At 39.7% G+C, this 20,049-nt stretch overlaps 1 protein-coding gene across 2 annotated transcripts in view; it reads right to left on the bottom strand.

Moving 5' to 3' along the window:
- IL1RAPL2 (interleukin 1 receptor accessory protein like 2) overlaps positions 1 to 20,049 on the bottom strand; it is a 392,967-nt gene that overhangs the window by 94,415 nt on the left and 278,503 nt on the right. For both annotated transcript variants that reach the window (XM_074834976.1, XM_074834975.1), the window contains exon 6: positions 17,635 to 17,709. In XM_074834976.1, the coding sequence (XP_074691077.1) occupies positions 17,635 to 17,709 (75 nt within the window). The remainder of the gene's footprint in view (positions 1 to 17,634; positions 17,710 to 20,049) is intronic.

Genomic DNA, 20,049 nt, shown 5'->3' on the forward strand with positions numbered 1-20,049 from the left:
TCCATCTTGAGGCAATTAGGCTGATCATTTTTTTCCTCTTTTATGGCTTCATTGAAAACTTTTGGCAATAAAGCAATTAAAAAGTAACTATCCAAGCATTTATCTATGATATCAAAGACAACCAGCCTTTCTTTTATCAGAAAAAAGCTGCTTCACTTTCCATCCTTAGAACATACAAATTTAGAGACAACATTCACTGTTAAGACAGTGACATAATGCTGCCATTGTCCAAAGTCTGAATGGCGGATGATGGGGTATGGACTTGCTAAATCATTGTTTGCTTTCTATTTTGGAAAATGATTCTTTTAACTTTGACTTTAATCTCACAAGGCATGGGAACAGCAAGCAGAGAACTGAAGTTGCCATAAAATTAATTTTGAAGTAACCTCCTTGTTGCACGTGCTGCAAGGGCACTTGCAGCTTTGGGTTTCTACAGACACTGTCCTCACAGATGAGCACAAAATCTGCAAGGAGTAATGATTTTCACAATTCAGGTTGATGTGACATAGTGGAGCCAGTCCGACACTAAAACATACCAGGATGGCTCCAATGCTACAATGTTTCACATGAATGGTGGAAGCCAGTCCATGACACAGGCCAACAGGCCCCACAGCCTCCTCTCCTTCAAGAATAGGTGACAGAACAGGGATTTGTGGACTGTAGTCCCCATAGTTCTCCCCTCAAAAAATCTCGATTTGTAGATTCTTTCCTAAACATAACCACTGAATAAGTTGAAGTTAGTTTTGTCTGTCAGTAATGTAGATAATCCAGACACTGGGCACATGCTGACTGAGAACAGACTACAGAGACTGATATAGTTGCTTCAGTTGCAAGTACCTGCCATGGCTGCAAGATTGTACCTGCGCATAGCCCAGAAGTGACTCTTTGGAAGTCATGGGACAAAACGGTTATTTCCTTATTCTCTGTACCAACAACTCCATCTACTTTACAAAAGATAAACGGAGACCCTTGTGCACACAACGACTGCAGTGATTCAGGTGCTTGGTCAGGGCAGAGCAGGGGGAGCCAAGAGGCTGTGCAAATCCTCACCTTTTCCTCTGCAAGCAAGATCTACAACTCACTGACTTTTCTCTGAAAGTGGCAAGCAAAGAAGGAAAAAGCGATGTTCAAAAAAGACTGAAACAAACAGAAGCTTGTTTAAGTGAGCTTCTTCTGCTCTCAGGAGCTGCCCTTCCCCTGCCCTCTTGCAGTATGACAAAAAGAAATGCTCTGTAATGCAGGAGCTCTGAAAAGCAGGCCAGAAACAGTCTGAGATGAACAGTCTGAATATCACAGTGACAGAAAGGGAAATTGGTTTCAGGCCTTTGGTTTGGTGTAGTAAAAAGCAATGCCAACAGAGTTCATTGGGCTGAAGCAACAAATATGAACATCCAAACCAATGAACCCAACCAGCCACATGCACCAGTAAGCCTTGCTCGTGCACAGGCAGAGCTTTCTCTTTTAGGCCACCGAACAGTAGTTGTCTTCTGTTTGCTTTGTCCATCTCTTATGGACAACAGGAACGGCAGTGTTGAAAATTCCAAGCATCTGAAAGGTTTTGAGCACAAACCCCAAGTCCTCAAAGCCAAGCCCTACGATACCAGCAACTATACTTGCCACTTCCTGCAGTCTGGCTCACTCACTAGTAAAAGACAAATGCAAAATGATGTAAATCACCCAAATTCCCCTGGCTCAAAGGTTGTAAAGTTTCTAGCCATACCTACATGTTTCATGATTTCCTTATATTCCTTAGGGATCATAAAGATGTAAGGGACCTGAGGATGGAAATCAAAAAAGCTTCAGCTGGACCTATTGCAATGGGTCCTGAGGACGCAAAAATAATCAGAGGGCTGGAGCACCTCTCCTATGAGGACAGGCTGAGAGAGTTGGGGTTGTTCAGCCAGGAGAAGAGAAGGCTCTGGGGAGACCTTATAAAGGCCTTCCAGTACTTAAAGGGGGCTTATAAGAAAGATGGGGACAAACATTTTAGTAGGGCCTGTTGCCATAGGACAAGGGGTAATGGTTATAAACTAAAAGAGGGTAGATTTAGACTGGATATACAGAGGACATTTTTTATGGTGAGGGTGGTGAAACACTGGAACAGGTTAACCAGGGAGATGGTAGATGCCCCATCCCTGGAAACATTCAAGGCCAGGTTGGACAGGGCTGTGAGGAACCTGATCTAGTTGAAGATGTCCCTGCTCATTGCAGGGGGCTGGACTAGATGACCTTTAAAGATCCCTTCCAACCCAAACTATTCTACGATTCTACAGTTTTGGGTGCTACAGATGATCACATCTCTCCAACCACACACACACTGATACATGCTAACAGCAAAGATCAGAAGCATACTTAAGAAGCAGACAAATGAAAGCCATTTTAATAATTTGATTATGGAATGTAAATTAACTGCAATTAAATGGTCTGCAGAAAATAGTGAGAGAGAAGATGACGTACACTGCCAAATTCATCAACACCTTGGGATTTTACCATGAGTCTCAATCTTTTTAAAATCTCCAGCTTCTTAAATCATAACACAATGGATACTGAACCAGGAAGGGTCTTGAGAGATCAGCTCACCCATCCCTAGCTCCCAAGGTTGGTCAACAATTAGTAAGCTAGCAACACCCAGCTCCATTTTTCTGCTGCCCCTCTGAGTAAATGATTACACAGGCTATTGTGTGGATAGTGAGATGTGGGATGGCCTGGAAAGCCAAAAATCCATTAACACGGGTACTATGGGATATACTGTGGGAAATGGAGAAGCTGGACAGTAGTTTTCAAAGCGAAGTTCTAATGATGTACTTAGAGTGCAATCTACAGTTTCAAGAAACAAAAGACAAAAAAACCCCTTAAGTCTGATATGTCAGTCAGTTTTCTGATTTATAGATACCCAATTCACGGCTTCTGAAAGCTGATAATTCTGTGCATCCTAAAAAGCAGTGTGCACAGCCACACAATATTCTATACGATTAACCATGCTACTAAAATCAGCAATTACAAACCACCTTATCGCATTCAGTTCAGAGGTGGAGTGGTAGCAGGGTACACGTTGCAAACAGAGCTCTTGGTCTTGTTCCATCCTACATTAGATAAGTTCAGTGAGTACTGGAAGTACTGCAGCACGTTGTGAATGATGGATGAAATGAAAAATCTCTGCTCAGTGCACAGTGAGTAGCCAACTCCCTTCTGTGCTGCATCGCTTGCTTTCAAGGTACTTAATATGCAACTTTGGTGAGAGACATTCAGAAAATCCCAGTGAGCCCAGATGTCTCAAAAATAAAAATAGAACGTTGCAATTTTGTCCCAGGGCTTCAGTTGTTTTTATTCAATTTTAATTTTATTTTTGCCTACCTCTATCCAGTGACCTCCCTTGTCACGGTGCATTATGGATTCAAAACATAAACATCTACCACTGCTGGTTGCTCAGTTACAGAAGAGGTTTAAGGGTCTGGTTGCTTCATCTCTCAGTGAGCAGAGCTTGCACTGTATGAATACTTCTTTTTGAAAATGTAATGTAAGAATGAATAAGTGGTGAATAATCAGTTCCATCACATTTTTTAACCAGAGGTTGCAGAACCACATTGTCTTCCTAGCACTTTGGGTAGGTTGATTTCTACAGAACATAAATCAAACCACAAGCAGTTTGGACTGGCTTCTGCTGATCTGACTTACCATCATGTACAATCTGCTGGGCAGAACCACCATGGAGGATGAAAGATTTGGGAATTGTATCTTGTTAACAAGCAGCACAGGTTGGCTTACAACAATTTACACCAAAGTTTAAGTCATCCTTCACTTTTGCTGGGTTACAGATTTGCTTCTCCCTGGCTATATTATTACGCTGTTTCAGGTTATTGAATTGGGTAGATGGTCAGCTGCTTTACTGCTCCTGAAAGGTTAAAATTGCAAAAAATCTTGCTATTTTATTGCTTTGTCTCTCTAGCCCGTCATTCCTGCCTGCTTGTTTGTATCATCAATTTATTATTACCCGTAATAACTGCATAGCAGACAATATATTACTTATTACACACATGGGCAGAGGTCAGAAGAAGTTGCTTTTTTATTGTCTAAGTACAATGGCCTCTAGTTGTAACCCCATTAGGAATGTTTAATAAGAAAAGCAATAAAACAGTTTAATAACTGAATCCACTTCTACTGCATCTCTATAGTTCGTAGTGGGGCATGGAAGGAGGAAAAAAGGATTAGCTCTATCACCACTGTTTCTCCCGCTAGGCTGTTTCCTTCAAAGGAGAAGGCAGGATATTATTTAGAGATTACATAGTGTAATAGTTTTATTTACTCCTTTATTGGCACTGTAAGGCCCTACACACAGCAATACACCTTTATACACAGAATTTATTACTAGATCTGGAATTTCAATCTAAAGATACAAAATTTTCCTGACAAACAACAGTGAGTGCAGTAAGTCTTTACTGTTGCCCATATGCCAGGCTCTCATCAAAACCCACAGGCAAACAGTGCAAGGCACATATTTAGAACACTGGAGATGTGTGATGCAAGGTTTGCATGGCTCAGCTGCCCAGGCTCCTTTTAGCTGACAAGGTGATGCTGACTGCCAGGTCTCTGGAAGGTTTCTGTTTCTCTCTCACTACCATCCAACCCCATTAAAAAGGTTTGGGCACTTTTCTGGAGTCAACATTAAAGTGATATCCACCGTGGGAATGCCCTGGGTGCTACACTGATCCATTACTATTTGCCATTCAGCCCATGTGGTATTTTAATAACACCCAGCTCTAAAAACGTATTTATTTTTATGTACATATCAAAGCCCTGACTGCTCTATTTGCTTGGGAGGGTGGGCTGAACTGTTCCAGCAGACTTTCTATTTTCCACCAATTCCTTCAAGAAGGATATTAAGGGTAGAGAGCAGAGCGGGTAATTCCCATCTTTGGGTGAAAAATGAGTCAGACTAGTTATGCAATAGAGGCTTTCACTGATTAAGAAGGATGCTATATTCAGGTAGACAACTGGCCAGAAACAGATGCTATTTGTGGGCATAACTGAGCATTAGCAAATTGGCTGTTTATTAAAACAGGTGTTTGTGGGGACTCACATGTCTGACACTGCAGATGTGGCATTCTGCTGAGAGACTGTGTTAGAGAACATCATTTTCCTTCCCAGTTACACTTACGCTTCAACTGCGTTGATGCAGGAACTAAATTAGATTCAACAGAGTCAGCATCGGCTTTGAAAACTGGTGATTTCAATCAGGGATATAGCAAGAAAATACAAGTTTTTACTCACGCCAGCTGTTCTGTTGCCCACTTTTGATCTCATAATCATTCATTATTGTCTGGTCAAAAAAAAACCTGTTTAAAAAAGTTTCTCTGGCTTCCATTAAAACAACAACAAAAAAAACACCAAAAAACATTCCCCCCCCCAAATTCCCAAAGATCTAGACCAAATATACCCTATTCATACCATCAGAAACAGGAACACAAGAACAATGGCCTCACAGACTGAGATTTATCTGGTGTCAGAGCAGGAACACTACATTGTCACATGAGACCACACATCCTTTCCCACAGGAGACATCACACTTACTGATACTTGAGTGCTAGGTCTGTTTCAAGTTTTCATCATTTTGATGACATTGGCAGCAGGCTGGGTTGATCAGATATTCTGAGTTTAAATTACATTCTGACAATTGTTTTCTATTCTGAGTCAAAATGAAAAAATTCTTGAACTTCCAGTGACAAGATGATGTCATGCCCTTTTCCTGACCTGCTTCTACCCCAAATTAGTCTAAAAAAACCCCAAACCACTTCATTTTGGAAGTTTACATCATTGCATTATTTATTTATAAGACATGCCACAGTGGCAGTAGCGTATAACACCATGTCAAACATATCAGGTTATGTCATTTTTTGACACAACAGAAGACAATAATTATTCCACATTTTTTGTAAATATTAATGATGGGTGCTTCTTCACACAAACACACACATCTTCTCTAGACAGAAGTACCTTTGGCTTGTCTTAGAACACCACGAACTATACTGGGCCCGGGTTTTAGCATCTCTGTTCATAATTCAGACCCTCAGCTACTCCCATTTGTCACTTAATCTTTGCTGTGCCAAAAGCTGACATACACCAAACTTCTGGTAAGAGAGCTGCCTTAACATTTAAAGTGGTGTTTCTGAATATGATACATTTTTGAGATGGTTATATAGGATCACAGTATCTCAATTCAAAAATATTAATTGCCACAGAAATTCCCCAAAGCTTTCTCAATCAAGAGATTTTTGTAATTTTAATTAATGTGGTCTTAGAAGCAAGATAAAAGGAAACTCTGAAGGGGATTTCGGTGCTTGAGATTGTAAGGTAAATAACTGTGGAACAGGAAACAAGACAGTCATACACACCCACATTTACAAGTTACTTACCGAGGAGCCTTACATCACACAGGAAAAAATGAATCTGCAAGGTCAGTTTTGCAGAAACATTGGTAAAACACCTCACTACACAGCTGGCACAGAATACTGTACAAGACAGGTGTGAACCAAGGACCTGATACAAAATTAGCACAGAAAACAAGATGCTTGCAAATTCCCAGGGAGGACTTATTGGTGTCTCTTCTTAAAAAAGCTATTCTAAAATAATCTAAGACAACCATATGTGCTATTATACTACACATTGCAATTTGCCTGTGGGTTTCCTGTATTTTGTGTTGGGTTTTTTTTGTTTGTTTTTGGGCGGGTTTTTTTTTTTTTTTTTTTTTTTTTTAAACAGGCAAAACTATGGCTTATAACCCCCAAATGCTTGCTGAAAATGTAGGTGCTTGAAACCACAAATTTGTTTAACAGTCTTCTGACTGAATAGGTGTTTCGTAAAAGAGAGGTCAGGCTGTGAAGGGATGTGCTGCATTGTGGGATGCTGGGGTTTGAAATCCTGAAACTGAGAGAAGTAGTATGCTTGTCTGCATCTGAGAAACTGCTCAAACGCAACAGATCCTTCTCGGAGGCAATGTGTCCACAGTGTGAAAAACAATTTGATATCTACATGCCACTCGCTTTGCCAGATGATATTTAGAAAAGCTAAACTGCAATCCTAAATAAAAGCGCTTGGTCAATGATCCTTAGTAAAGCGGATTTCTTATTGCATACAGTGCAGTCTCTACAACTTAGTTTCCAAAGTGAGTAAAGCATGAAAGGCAGATGAATTCAGATGAAATTAAACCACAAATATCCACTGCACTTACAAATGAAACCCTCTGCTTGCTCTATATGCGTTCACTTCATTGGGGCAAATGCTCAAATGTTCCAGCAAAGCGGTTTTCTGCCTGCAATATTTATTAATATCAACAATTTGAATGATAGGCTGCAGAATATTATCTATAAATTTGATTTCAAATTCATCAATGCAGATCAGGAAATCATTAAAAAGAGTTTACAGTAATGTAATCAGGAAACAGAAAGCTTGATTTGATCAGCCTGCCCAATCAAAGCAGCTCTACTTTTCAAATCCTGCATATTCAGGGCTTAGCAACAAACTATTCAAAAGTGTGTCAAGTCCAGAAGCATCCAGACAATGTATCCAAGGAAAGATCCACATGGACAATCTTCCCCTTCATAAAAAGAGACAAAATTCACAGAATACATTATTTGCTGTTATTTACTCAACTCACTAGCAGTGAAAAAGCATACTTAACACACCAGGGTTTTTTTTTTTAAAATAAAAATTGCTGCATCTTAAGTATTTAAATTCTCAGTTCAAACCACCGAGCTTGATAAGAGAAATGTGGAAAACGCTTTGAGTTTGCAAGAATTAAGTAATACTTGACCAGTAAAGCAGTAGCACCATTTACAAAGTTCAGCACTGAGATTATAGCAGTGGCATACGCAGTTCGCTTACATTTCAGACTCTTCTAGATAAAAATGAAATTTACTTATGTCTTTTAATTAATGCAGTGTGCAAGACCATCACTGAAATTTGTATTTGAGCAATATAAAGCATTGCTCAAAGAATTAAGTGTTTAATCCTATGCTCCTCTGAACTGAAGTAACTACACTGTGCACCAAAGAAATCTTGGTGGATGTTTTCACGACTAATCATATTCATTTGTTCATGGGACTAGGGCCAAGCATGTTAAAACTGATATGCTTCCCATATAGTATAAGCAGATAACAAAAACATACTCAGTACTAGAAAGTTACACTCATCATTTACTGTGAGGCTGGTTTGTTAAACTAAAACTGTGTGGTAGAAACCAGTGCCTGTGCTGCCTTTCCACAACTTACTGCTTTCTATATTTTTATTTTTCAGCTGATTAGGGTTATTGAGAAGTCATGTAACATGTCTTCAGCAGGTAATAATAAAGGTATCTCTTAATTTCAAGAAAATCTTGCTTTGACTCTCTTTCATTTGGTCTTCATTGGACTGAAACGTCTAACATGAGTACAGTAAATCAACCTAGTTTTAATGGTCAAAGTTCAATTACCTAATACAAGCTATTTGTTTCTGTAGGATAGAGACAAACACAAGGGTACTGAGGATGAAGTTAAGAGGAACATCTATCAAACATGGATTAAATGAAGCAAAGATTTGGCGAGTACAATTCCATCTCATTTCTTTTGAAGGACGATGACAATTTTGATTTTCACTGCCTCTAAGATCATAACATTGCAATATTGAAATTTTAAGAAATAAAAATTGTACCATCAGTCTTCATTTTCCACACTGTTGCCTTTGGAACAGATTACAAAGTACAATTTTCTATTATTTTTCAGTGAAGAAGGAAAAATCATGAGAACAGTTAGTCTAGATTTTAATCTTCACTGCCTGCTGAACAACGGCGCCGTGATGCATGACCCTGACCTTTTGCAGCCCGGTATATTTTGACTGTTTGCCCACTCGGCTCCATCCCTACATTTTAGTGAGGCCGTAAACAAGAGATGTGGAATGGCATGCCCAGCAAATCACAGAATGCTGAAAAGGTCAAAATAGTAGTGCCGAATGTTTCTACTCTGTAATTTACAGAATATATGAGGCATTCACAGCCTAATAACTCATTCATATGACAAACACTGAGAGAGAATGTAAAACGGCAGAACGTGGATTCCTTCCAGTGACAGTGTTTCTAAGAAGCACGGAAAATGGTGCAAACTTTGCCTTGTGATCATTTTTTCTAGAACATTAATATTGCCTGACTTTCAATGCACAATAACATACGTCTTTGGACTGTGCAGTCAAATGTCTCTGTGTTTGCAGCCAGGCTCAGAACCCAAAAGGCAAGGTCCCTGAGGAAAAAATCGTGGTCAAAGCCTTCCCCATCTGTACTCTTCCTCGTCCTTCTCAGAGCACTTGCCCAATACAAGGAGATTTTATTGTCACAACATTCCTGGAAACTAGAAACATACTATTCTCACTTTAAAAGAGGACAGAGTCCTGGCCAAGGCCAGGAGAACTATAGCAGAACAAAAAAACCCCACAGCTCTTATCAACAGCCCTAATCCCCTGCTCTCCACTAAGGCCATCTTTTCTACTTTCTGTCCCATGGACTGAACTCCATTTTTGCAGAAACAAACTTGTGCCCATTTCTCAGACACAAGACAAATGCAGTAAATCTAGAAACCAAACAAAAGATCCTTTAGCCAAGTTCAGCAAAGCTGCATGCCTGTTCAGGTTAAGTGATGGTTGTAGTTGTTAATGGCAGCTTAGTCCTAGCAAAGGTGCACGACCTGGACACCCCCACACAATGGTCACCACTTTCAGAGAAAGTTTTACTGGTGCAAGATGATTTGAGGCATTCCTCAATAATCATAAGTTAGCTAATGCTCTTGGATGAATTCCACTGAACAACCGTAAGCCAGGACACAGTGGAGTGTTTCTTCTTTACTATTTTGTTGTAATAAAAAGAACACAACAGATTTATCTAAAGTATTGCTGTTTCAAACCTAACTGCAAGGGTATCTATCTGACATCTATTCATCAATTTTTTCTATAAAGAGTGTCATTTTGTCCTCAGAGTATATATAAGCTTGATGTAATGACCACTGAAATCAACATAAGCAATAAATAGTTTATAGAAGTACAAAAGAAAAATTTGGAGGTGCCAAATCTTCCTTTCTGACATCTGTGTCAATCTCACAGATCCCAATGGATGTAAAAACCACGGATCAGCAGCCAGGGTTTGGCTGTATCTTTCCAAGTCTGTTAAAAGAAAAGAAAGAAGTGTGCCAATAAACTGTTCTCTGCTTCACAGATGTAATTCTGGATTAACCATACAGAAGGCATAACAACTGTGGATTTACACCAGCCGAACAACAGATCCCAGCCTCAAATCTCTGAAGTACAGCATTTCACCATTATCCCTGAGAGAAGCAGGGATATTAACAACATACCAAATTAGCATCAAGGCATTAGTGGTAATACACTTAGGGTATTTAGGGAACTACTTCTAAACCTAAATGTCAGACAATTTGTCTCTAATATTCCCTGCAGATCAGTACAAAATGATTGTAATAGATGCAAATCCTGCCTCCTTTCATACAGGCACATATGGCTGAAATAGCTGTGGAACTGTGTCCCTTGTGCTGAAGAGGAAGGCAAATCCTAAAAAATACACACCCGGTTTCTCTTCATTTCCTAGTGAAAATTGCTCCTTCATGTATTTCTGTGCAGGGACATGAAGCTTTTGGTATTACAGTCTGCACTGCTGGGAGGAAATTATTTTCCAGCACTGAGTCTGGAGTAATTTACACAGCAAGTCTGTAACCTCCTGAAGGAAGGGGAATAGTGTATGAGGTTTGGACTCCTGCGGGAAGAAAGGGGATCTCCCAGCTTATCTGTGGGAAGAGGTGGGTGCAGTGGAAAGCCCTGGATGGCTGGAAGAAGATGTGGAGAGACAACAGTGAGGGTACCAGCTTGCTCCTTCAGACAGCCACAGTGCATGGGGAACATAGCTGTGAGATGAAGGTGCAGCATGGGGAGAACTGGGGATGGAGGAATCAAATTTTTGCTGGTGTTGGGGTGGAGGGGACACTAACCGCATGCCTTCTCTGCCTTAGTCACACCTCCCCTCTGCCCTGCCATTCAGCACACACAGACCTAGACCCCTGGTATGGGGGTCAGGGTTACTCCACCCGGACAGAATAAGGCAGTAGAATATGAGTTGGAGCAAGACTGTCACCCATCCCACACTCAGGCCTTGCACAAGGACAGAGCAATTGAGTCTCTATGGACAACTTTCAGTCTCCTCTCTGTAGGGCATTCAATGCATGACTTAACCACTTGGATGGGGCACCATAAGCCACTACTCCACTTAAAGTACTATTAGGTTTAATAATATTTACAGACTATATTACAGGAGTAATATTTACATACTCTGACAGGAAAAGGAGTTGTATCTTGAAAAGTCAGATTTGACAGAAAAAAATTGTATTGCTGATTGTTACTGTATTTCCCAACCAGTAGAAATAGTGTACATACAGGTAATATCATCTCCTATCAAGGCTGGTTTTTATAAGGGTCTGGTTTCATATGCTTATGATCTTGTACTGATTGATCTGCTAAGTGAAATCAAAGCTGAGATATTAGTTAATTATAGTAATTAGATCTTTTTAATTTTGGAAGACAGGAAGGGGGAAGGATCTACATCAAAAATGTCACGCATTCTCACAGAATGGATAGAGAGAATGGGGGAAAAAAGATATTTCCTTCCTTCCGTCCAGCTTCTTTTCATCCTAAGAGAAGGGACATCCAATCTGATAGACAATAGTCTCTCTACAAGATGTTCCCAGGAAAATCCTCCAGAGTCTAATCAGGCTATAAGCTCTCAGAAGAGTCAGTCTGAACGTGCTCTGTGGTGACTTGGGCATCAGCTGTGGAAGCCCAGCACGCTTCTGTGCCCACATGTTGCTCCCACTGGGCTCTGAGAACTCCTTGCAAATGTGTATTTGGGCTGCCACCACATTTCGTACAGAGTGGCAAGAGCTCCAAATCTCAACAGAAAAAGCAGGGAGAAAATAAAAAATTTAAAAAAAACCCAACCAAAAACCTGCAGCTCTATCTCCTCCTTGCCCTCTAAGCTTTAATTTTATCCTCCTCAGACATCTCTTCTCAGTCTCAGCTTCATCTTTCTCTCAATTCACCCTCTTTGCTCACTCAGGGTCCATTTGGGTCAGATCACCTCTGATTCCTCAAAGTTCATCTCTTCTGTGCTGCCCCTGCTGAGCAGAAGGAGCAGGAGCAGCACAGGGACAGAGGGCTACTGCCCTCACAGGTGCAAAACTCTGGATTTGGCCCAGCTCACAGAAACCCAGATCTCCATCTGAGAGCCCCTGCCAAGCCCTAGGCTGGAGAATGCCTGGTGGGAGCTGAGGGAAAGAAAGGCAGAAGGACAGCATATAGCTACCAACATCTAAGATACCTGTTTTTCATATGTACCTGCTACATTCCTGAGTAGTTGTTATATGTGATCATTTAATCAAAGAGCTAATCAAAAGGCACACGCGCAACGCTCAGAGACCTGAGCATGGGAGGGTATCAGTGCTCTTTTCACACTGCAAACACACTAAAGAGAATTCCTTCCCAAATTCACTTTCAAATCACTTGCTCTTTTTTAATTACTTTACAATTCAAAATTTCTATATTGTTTTTTGACTAAGATCACCATCCTATTCAACTAAGATGTTTATCAAATACTTGTATATTTAAATATGAAGAAAGCATGATTTAACCAGCAAATCAGTAATGACAGACACTGCTAGATTGTCTTGAATAGACAGGCTTGGTATGAAATGGATGTCTCTGAAAGATCTTGCAGATTTTTAAAAAAATCATTATTATTTATTAAGAAGAGAAGTAGGGTCTCAATGAAAATTAAGACTGTGGACAGTGAATGTAGTATCTTAAAAGTATCAGCAAATGCACGGATTTTCACTTCCCAAATGACTCCTTCCAGCCAGTGCTTCAAACAGAAAGGACCTTTTTTTTAAAAAAACTATTTTAATTCTATTCCCATACCTGTCAGCAGATGTAACTTTGTATATTCCCTTGCACTTGTTTTAGAGTAGCTCTATTGATCTGCTTAATAACTAGTCCCAAGGAATTGCACTGTTAAATCTTCTAGAAACAAAATCTTTCTGAACAGGTCAGCTATTAGGAAAAATGAGAATCCTCATAAACTATGTGTTTTCTTTCCTCAGCATCTTTAGAAGCAGAGAAACTATCATGACAAAAGTGAGTTAAACCCCTTGACATTTTCCCTGTTCAGTAAATGAATTAACATAGATGTTTCTTGTTTTGTTTTCTAAGACTCCTGCTACATGTCTTAAGTAAATGCCTGAAAACAAAACCAGTGCACAGTTGAAAAGCAAATGATACATAAAGGATATATTCAATTAATATAGACACAGACACGCAAACATTCATTCCAGTGTCAACTAACTTATTCATAAGGAAAAGACTAACTTAACATTGCAGTCACTGTAATACATGGTACAGAATTAACAGACTTAGCTTCTATTTTGATATTGCATTTTTAGCTTTTTTGATACTCTGGGGACACACAAGTGTAAAACAGCAGCCATGGTGCAAGCTAGATGACTCTGGGAGCTGCTTATACATAGACTAGCTAGATATAGCTCCTACAAGATCCTTACAGATCCTTGTCCAGTCAAGAATCAGCAAAGCGCAGCTGTGCTTCCTCTCTTCCACAGACACTTATGCCCCTGACACGCTGCTTTTACATCAGCTGAGAGCTGGTAGTGCAATAACTCACAGATACCTATGTCAGATTTTGGCTCTTTGGTGCTACCAGAATTGTGCAAAGGAGCTAGTTCAGAGAAAAAACCTACTCTGTAATCATGTAATCAAACCACAAAGGACTGGTTATCTTTCTTTCCATGTTCTCAAAGCACTAAGAGTGAGCAAAGTTAGCTGGAAAAGAATTTTGTTTAAAAATTAAGAAATCAGCAGAGTGATGTACCAACATGTCATCTTAAGACTTTCAGCACAGCATGCTCCACTTACTGTCAGAACAGCTGTATATGAAAATAGATAATAGATCTTTAAAACTTACTGCACCACAGCCTCAAGACTCCTGACTGAGGTTTTGATCTTTACTTTTCTAAATCACATACGGAGTTCTCTAACCTCAGGGATTTGGTATGAACAATCCATACACATGCTTAGGTTTAGATGGTCAATCAAAGCAACAGCAAGTACCTGCTTTAAAAAAGGGGTCTTTGAACAACTACTTTGAATCACCATGGCATAAGCTTTAATAAATTCACATTCAGAGCTTTACGTGGCAGACAGTCACATTTTACAAATGGAGTTTATAGGAGTACAGAGTTACAGCACAAAACTCTTCAAACTCAATCTTAAGGGCCTTCTGCTAAAGCCACACTATCTCCTGGGCCGAAGACCTATATGTATTTTGGCTCATACTATCAAGTTTGATTTTAATGTCATGAAGACAACTTGGGGATATCTTTTTTCAGGAAGAACACGATATTAATGTCATATATTTGGAAAAGCATATACTGTATAGTACAAGTAAACATTATTTGTTAAAACCAAGATATAATAAGATTAAATGTGCTGTATACTATTCAACCAAGAACTACTAGTACACTGACCCCACTACAAAGAGCTAAAAAACAAATAAAAAGGCATTTCTTAGTTTTGTTTTTATGAAAAAGCATCAAATTAACAATAAAAAAAGATTCTGTCATTATTTTCAGTCCAGAGATGAAGTGACTATCTGACCCGGTAAAGCATCTGAGACAGTGAAATTGGTTTGGACTATTTCTCTAGTCCTATGGGATGCTCTTTCGTCCTCCTGTCAATCCTCCTCTCTCTGGCTCTGTTTCTCCAGCACAAGCAAATACAAAAAACAAGAAAGTTTCTACTTCTCACTAACCTTGATGGGGTTGGTTTTGATCTCTGTCACATTGCAAAGGAAAATGGAAAAAGCAAGAAGTACATTCACGCTCCTGAAGAAGAACAAGGCAGGCTCTGGACCACGTTTGAAGCCTGAAAGAACTCTTTTATTCACTGTCAATAAGAATTGTGCAACCTATTTTCATTTGATTCTTCTTATAAAAGCTGAAAGCCAGAATGTGAATACTGAAGTCTGCAGCTGGGTCAAATAAGCTGCTAAATAGTTAAGCCACTGCCTAGAGTTCTAGGAAGATTTTGCATTGCATTGTGCTAATCATTAAGGATAAAGATAGTAAATAATTATTAATCTCCTCTGCTTATAAAGACAGATATTTCTTTAAAGATTAGTTTTCCAATAGAAATCTAAACTAATCTCTGCAGAACAAGTAGATGGATTAAACTCCATTTCTTTTGTAGTTTAGTAGCACATTCATACTTGCACAACCGCTGAAAAAGCAGGCATATTGGGTGACTTGACTCCATGGGCTAAAGGCCCTGTAAAACACAGAAACTTTGCTTTAACTTCTAATAACGTACTGAAGAAAGTCACTTGTTCAAAACTCCTAGGAGCTTAACAAGATTTCAAAAAAGTATTCCAGCAGATGACCTTACATACAACTTTCTCCTCCATTACTTGCTGCAATCCAATAATTCACTTTCCTGCAAAGCTCTAGTACATAGTGAGGGTCTGCAGCATATTGCAAAGGTCAGCACAGCCTCCCAGCCCAAAGCCGCAGGTGGCCTCCACAAGATGAAGGTGGTCCCTGAGAATTTTCTAGCTCTATCTGCCATTTAAAATCCAGAGGGAAATCAATTAACTTCATTGTATGTTAAAGAAATAAGTTTAGGTCCCTCATAAGCATTAATCTTTTACACATAATATGAATATGGTTTAGTGGCAATAACCAAACCCATTAACATATCAGAAAAAAAAGCACCATATGTAAATTCCCTGATCTTAGGGGACAACTGATGGATTACATTCCAGCATATAAAGATGCAAGATTTATATTTCCCTCTAGAGATATTCCAAAATCCTATTACTGAGCCATATCTCCAAGGATAGGAGGGGGTTTGTTTGTTTTCATTTTTTTTAATCAAACCTCTTTTTAATCAGTCAGAACAAAATGTTTTCATGGAGAAAAAAAAAAAAAAGAAGAAATTCAGTGCAAAAACAACAGAGTCCTGATGGAACAGGGGAACTTGGAAGAGAAAATGAAGATGGAATAAAAATGCAGGAAACAAAGATGTGTGCTCTTTGATTGCCTTTATTACACAGATGTATGCAGGGACAGTTTGCTCCCAAAGGAAATCATTAGAAAGTTGACTTTTAAGAAGCTGGACCAGGAGACTGAATTCAGCCTTTTGGGCTTATCCAAACTTCAGTGACTGTGTTTTGCTATTAATTCTGGTGGGCTTTTGACTATGGCTTCAGACTAATTTTGTGTTTTCCCCTTTTAGGGCCAATTTCTGCTCAGTTACAGACATGTGAGTTCTGTGGAGGGGAACCTGAATATGCACATATGCTCCCGTCTGCAGAATTCATCTGGCACTGGCTGCTTCGCAGATCCACTGCTGTCTTCCCTGTGCAAGCCCTTACAGACTCCTGAGTCAGTCCAGGTACATGAGAAAAAGATGATCTTTAAGATTAGTGAAGGTCACAAATGATTCGTATTCTCACCACGATTCAACAACCACATTCAAGAATTCAAGCCCCATTTTAAAATACTTCATAGCATTTAAGTGCTTCACTGAAATTGTTAGGCACCTGGTTTAAAAACAAGGATGTGCCTTTGTACTCAGCTCAAGTAGGACCCTGTAAGGTTTCACAACAAACAGCTTTACTGCAATGTTATCAGACCATTTAAAATGTTTCATTCTGACCCTGCTTGCCTTTAAACGCCATTCCACCACTGAATCCCAGTCAGCTTTAGTATAAAAGGAAGAAGAGAGTCAAGCTCAAGAAGAAGGAAAAATGTCACAGCTTCAACACAGTGAATAATCCACATCTGCAAGACATCTCTTGTAATTTAAGATCATGGCACTACAGTCCTCAACAGCAACTCCAATTCTGCCTCTCAAAATTAGAAGTCTATTTTCAAGTCACTGAAAAAAAAAACTGGAACTTCAAAGCCGAGCAGTTCTTTCAGCACCAAGATGCCCCACAGTTCCCCAAACTGAGCAGAACTCTCTAACATCAGTTTCTCAACATGAGAGAAAATACAGGCTGCCAGCTGAGATTTGGAGATGTGCATTCACAGAAGAATATATAACAGGAGTGAGAAAAGCATACAAGCATTTCAGTCAAAAGCCCTTTCTGGTAAGCATTCAGAACAACCTGAAAATGCACTGTTTTACACTAACTTTTAAAGGAATCAGCACTTCTTTTATGAGAATATTTGTCTTACAGTGAACATCAACTGATCAATACAGCACCAATGTAGACATATATTACCCTATCAATCATATGTTAAAAAGAGCAGCAGCACTTTATACTTAATACCCAATGTAACCAATTAATACTGCCATCCCCTGATGTTACACAAGTTCATTCCCTTAAACTGCCACGGCAGTAAATTCTACAGTTATAAATGAGAAGCTGCAAATTGATTTATTTGCATGTAATAACAGTACCACTAAACCTTTCCTACCATTTTCAATTTTTCCCATCTGCTACCAGAGTGGAAGTTTAGGATCTATTATTCCCAGAAGGGGACTTACCCAGCTGGACATCTATAACAGTTGGCTGGTTCTCCATGGGGAACAATGGCTTTGGAGGTTTGTCTGTGAGTAAAGCTAGAAAAGAAAATGAGAAGATGTAATGGAAAAATTGAGACCAATGACTGCAAAAGAAAAGCTCTGTCATGTAAGCAATCAAATGTTTGTACACTTGATGGCATGTAAACATTTATTACATAATACGGCTGTTACACTGCCAACGCATTACCACTTTTCTTGTGGCTGCGGTGGCCCGCTGATTCAACAGAAATAAGGTATTTAAAGAATTACATTTTTAAAACAAAGCAGTAAAACACTTTTAATCTACATATAACTAGGTCAAGCATTTTAGATCCTCACCTTGCAAAGTTAACACAATTAATTTGAAATGCCAACCAAATCTATTTCAGTGTGACCAGTCCCAAGATGTCTTTATGCTTGCCCAAAACAGTATTTAGATGCTCAAAGAAAACTTGCACATAATTTTGTCTGATGAAGCCCAGCAGCTTCACCCCTAGCCTACAGTCCCACCCAACCCAGTGGGGCACCTGGACCCTCTTCTCAGACCTTAATGGGGACCCTGCCCTCTGCTATACAGACATATCTCCACCTGAGAGCAGGAAGCAATACCCCAGCCTGGCCCTACCAGGGGAGTGCAGAGTCCAGGGAGGACACTCAGGCACAGCCAGTACTGTTGCTGCAAAGTGCAGCTACGGATACTGGCTTCCTGACCCGCACTGAGAGCTTAGTGCCAGACAGTGCAAATAAGTTTTGTAACTTAGGGCTAGCTTGAAATAAATGACTGAGTATTCCTGGAGATGGGGAGAACTGTTTTTACTCCAATACAGCATCCTGCACCACATGAAATTAAACATTTCAAAATTACTTCCAAACTTTTCCAGTTAAAATTAATCACCTGAAATTATTTGTTCTGAGTTTGTAAAACAAATTTGCATTTTTGCAATAAAAGACTATGGTAAAATTGCCCTGATCTCCTCAGAAACCTCAGCGCTCACTGAAACGAGCCTACCCAGAGGTTTGGTAGCTCAAGCTGAGAGTTGCCCGTGGCTGGGGCAGCAGGTCTCCCTGAACCAAGCAGAGGGAGCTCAAGCTCTTCAAGCTCCTGGCCTATGCTCCCACCTCAGCCTGAGCCATTGACCTGCTGGGAGGACATCTCTCCCCATCTGCTTCAGCAGCAGTCAATGGTTCAACACACCTTCCCTAGGGCTGAGTGGCTGAAGCAGAGGTGCAGCAGTCACAACCTTTCACTAATGTGGCTCTGATAACCAGCTATCAAATGACAGCCGTGTAAAATTGGAGATAGCTGAATTATTCTGCTACCAAAAAAAAAAAATCATCATCAACCTACAAAACATTTTTACATCCTACAGAAAATGACAAGATATTAATCTACAGAAAATGACAGGTATTAAAGAAATACCTGTTTGATTCTGCTTTAGAGTTGACATTATTTTTTAAACTCCTTAAGAAGTGATTGTCAGCACAATCCACTTCCCCAGTTCCATTTAAATGAAAATGGGGTTCCTTCCACTGATGCTACAGCCATGCTTTGCTTATCACAAAACAAGCATTTCGGTAACAACTCAGCAGCCAAGATTTCAGATCAAAACCACGTGTGTTTGTAAGAAGAACTCCTTGTGCAATTTACCCACAAGGACAACACAGGAATCTCCGAAGTGATTTAAACAGCATGTTATTAAGACTAAAGCCACAAACAGAACTCATAATGAAAGATAAATGGGAAATTCTGTTAACGAGAATTCAGCAGAATTCAGAAATGCTCATCCAATGCAAAGTCACAAACAAGATTGACCCAGAAGCAACATCAAGGCTACCTGTACAATTGTATTATTTGGGGATTAGCCTGTAAGTAGAAAATTTCTGGCAGCAACAAATAATTAACTTACTGTGCTAATGCACTTAAGACATCCAAATGTCATTAGAGAATAAGACAAAAGTACTGCCAAACCCATATGTGTAAGTACAGTCTAACTACTTGCTTTTGAAGGAATTTCAATCCTAACCAAAGCTGAAAACTTCTAAGTAGGAGTTTTGGGCATCAAACCCAAGGGACTTTGGAACACATTCCACTGATGATTTTTAAAGCAACACATGCTTTTAAATTGCTAAAAGCTTTTGATTTGCTCTTCGTCATAAAAGCCCATTGCATCCAAGGGGAAATGGATAACTATTTCTCCAGCTTCTCCACAAATCCCACCCTAATTCAAACAGCATGTTTCTCACTTGAAGGCCATACCTGCTTCAAGCAAAGCTCATTCCCAACACTCCAAGAAAAAAGTAACATTCTTCAGGAAAACCCAATACACTGATAGCCAGAACATTTGGTAAGGGGAAACATGAGAATACATTTTCACTGCTGACATTTTTCTGTTCAAC

Source organism: Strix aluco, chromosome 10 (genome assembly GCF_031877795.1).
Source record: "Strix aluco isolate bStrAlu1 chromosome 10, bStrAlu1.hap1, whole genome shotgun sequence".
In the NCBI taxonomy this organism is placed as follows: Eukaryota; Metazoa; Chordata; class Aves; order Strigiformes; family Strigidae; genus Strix; species Strix aluco.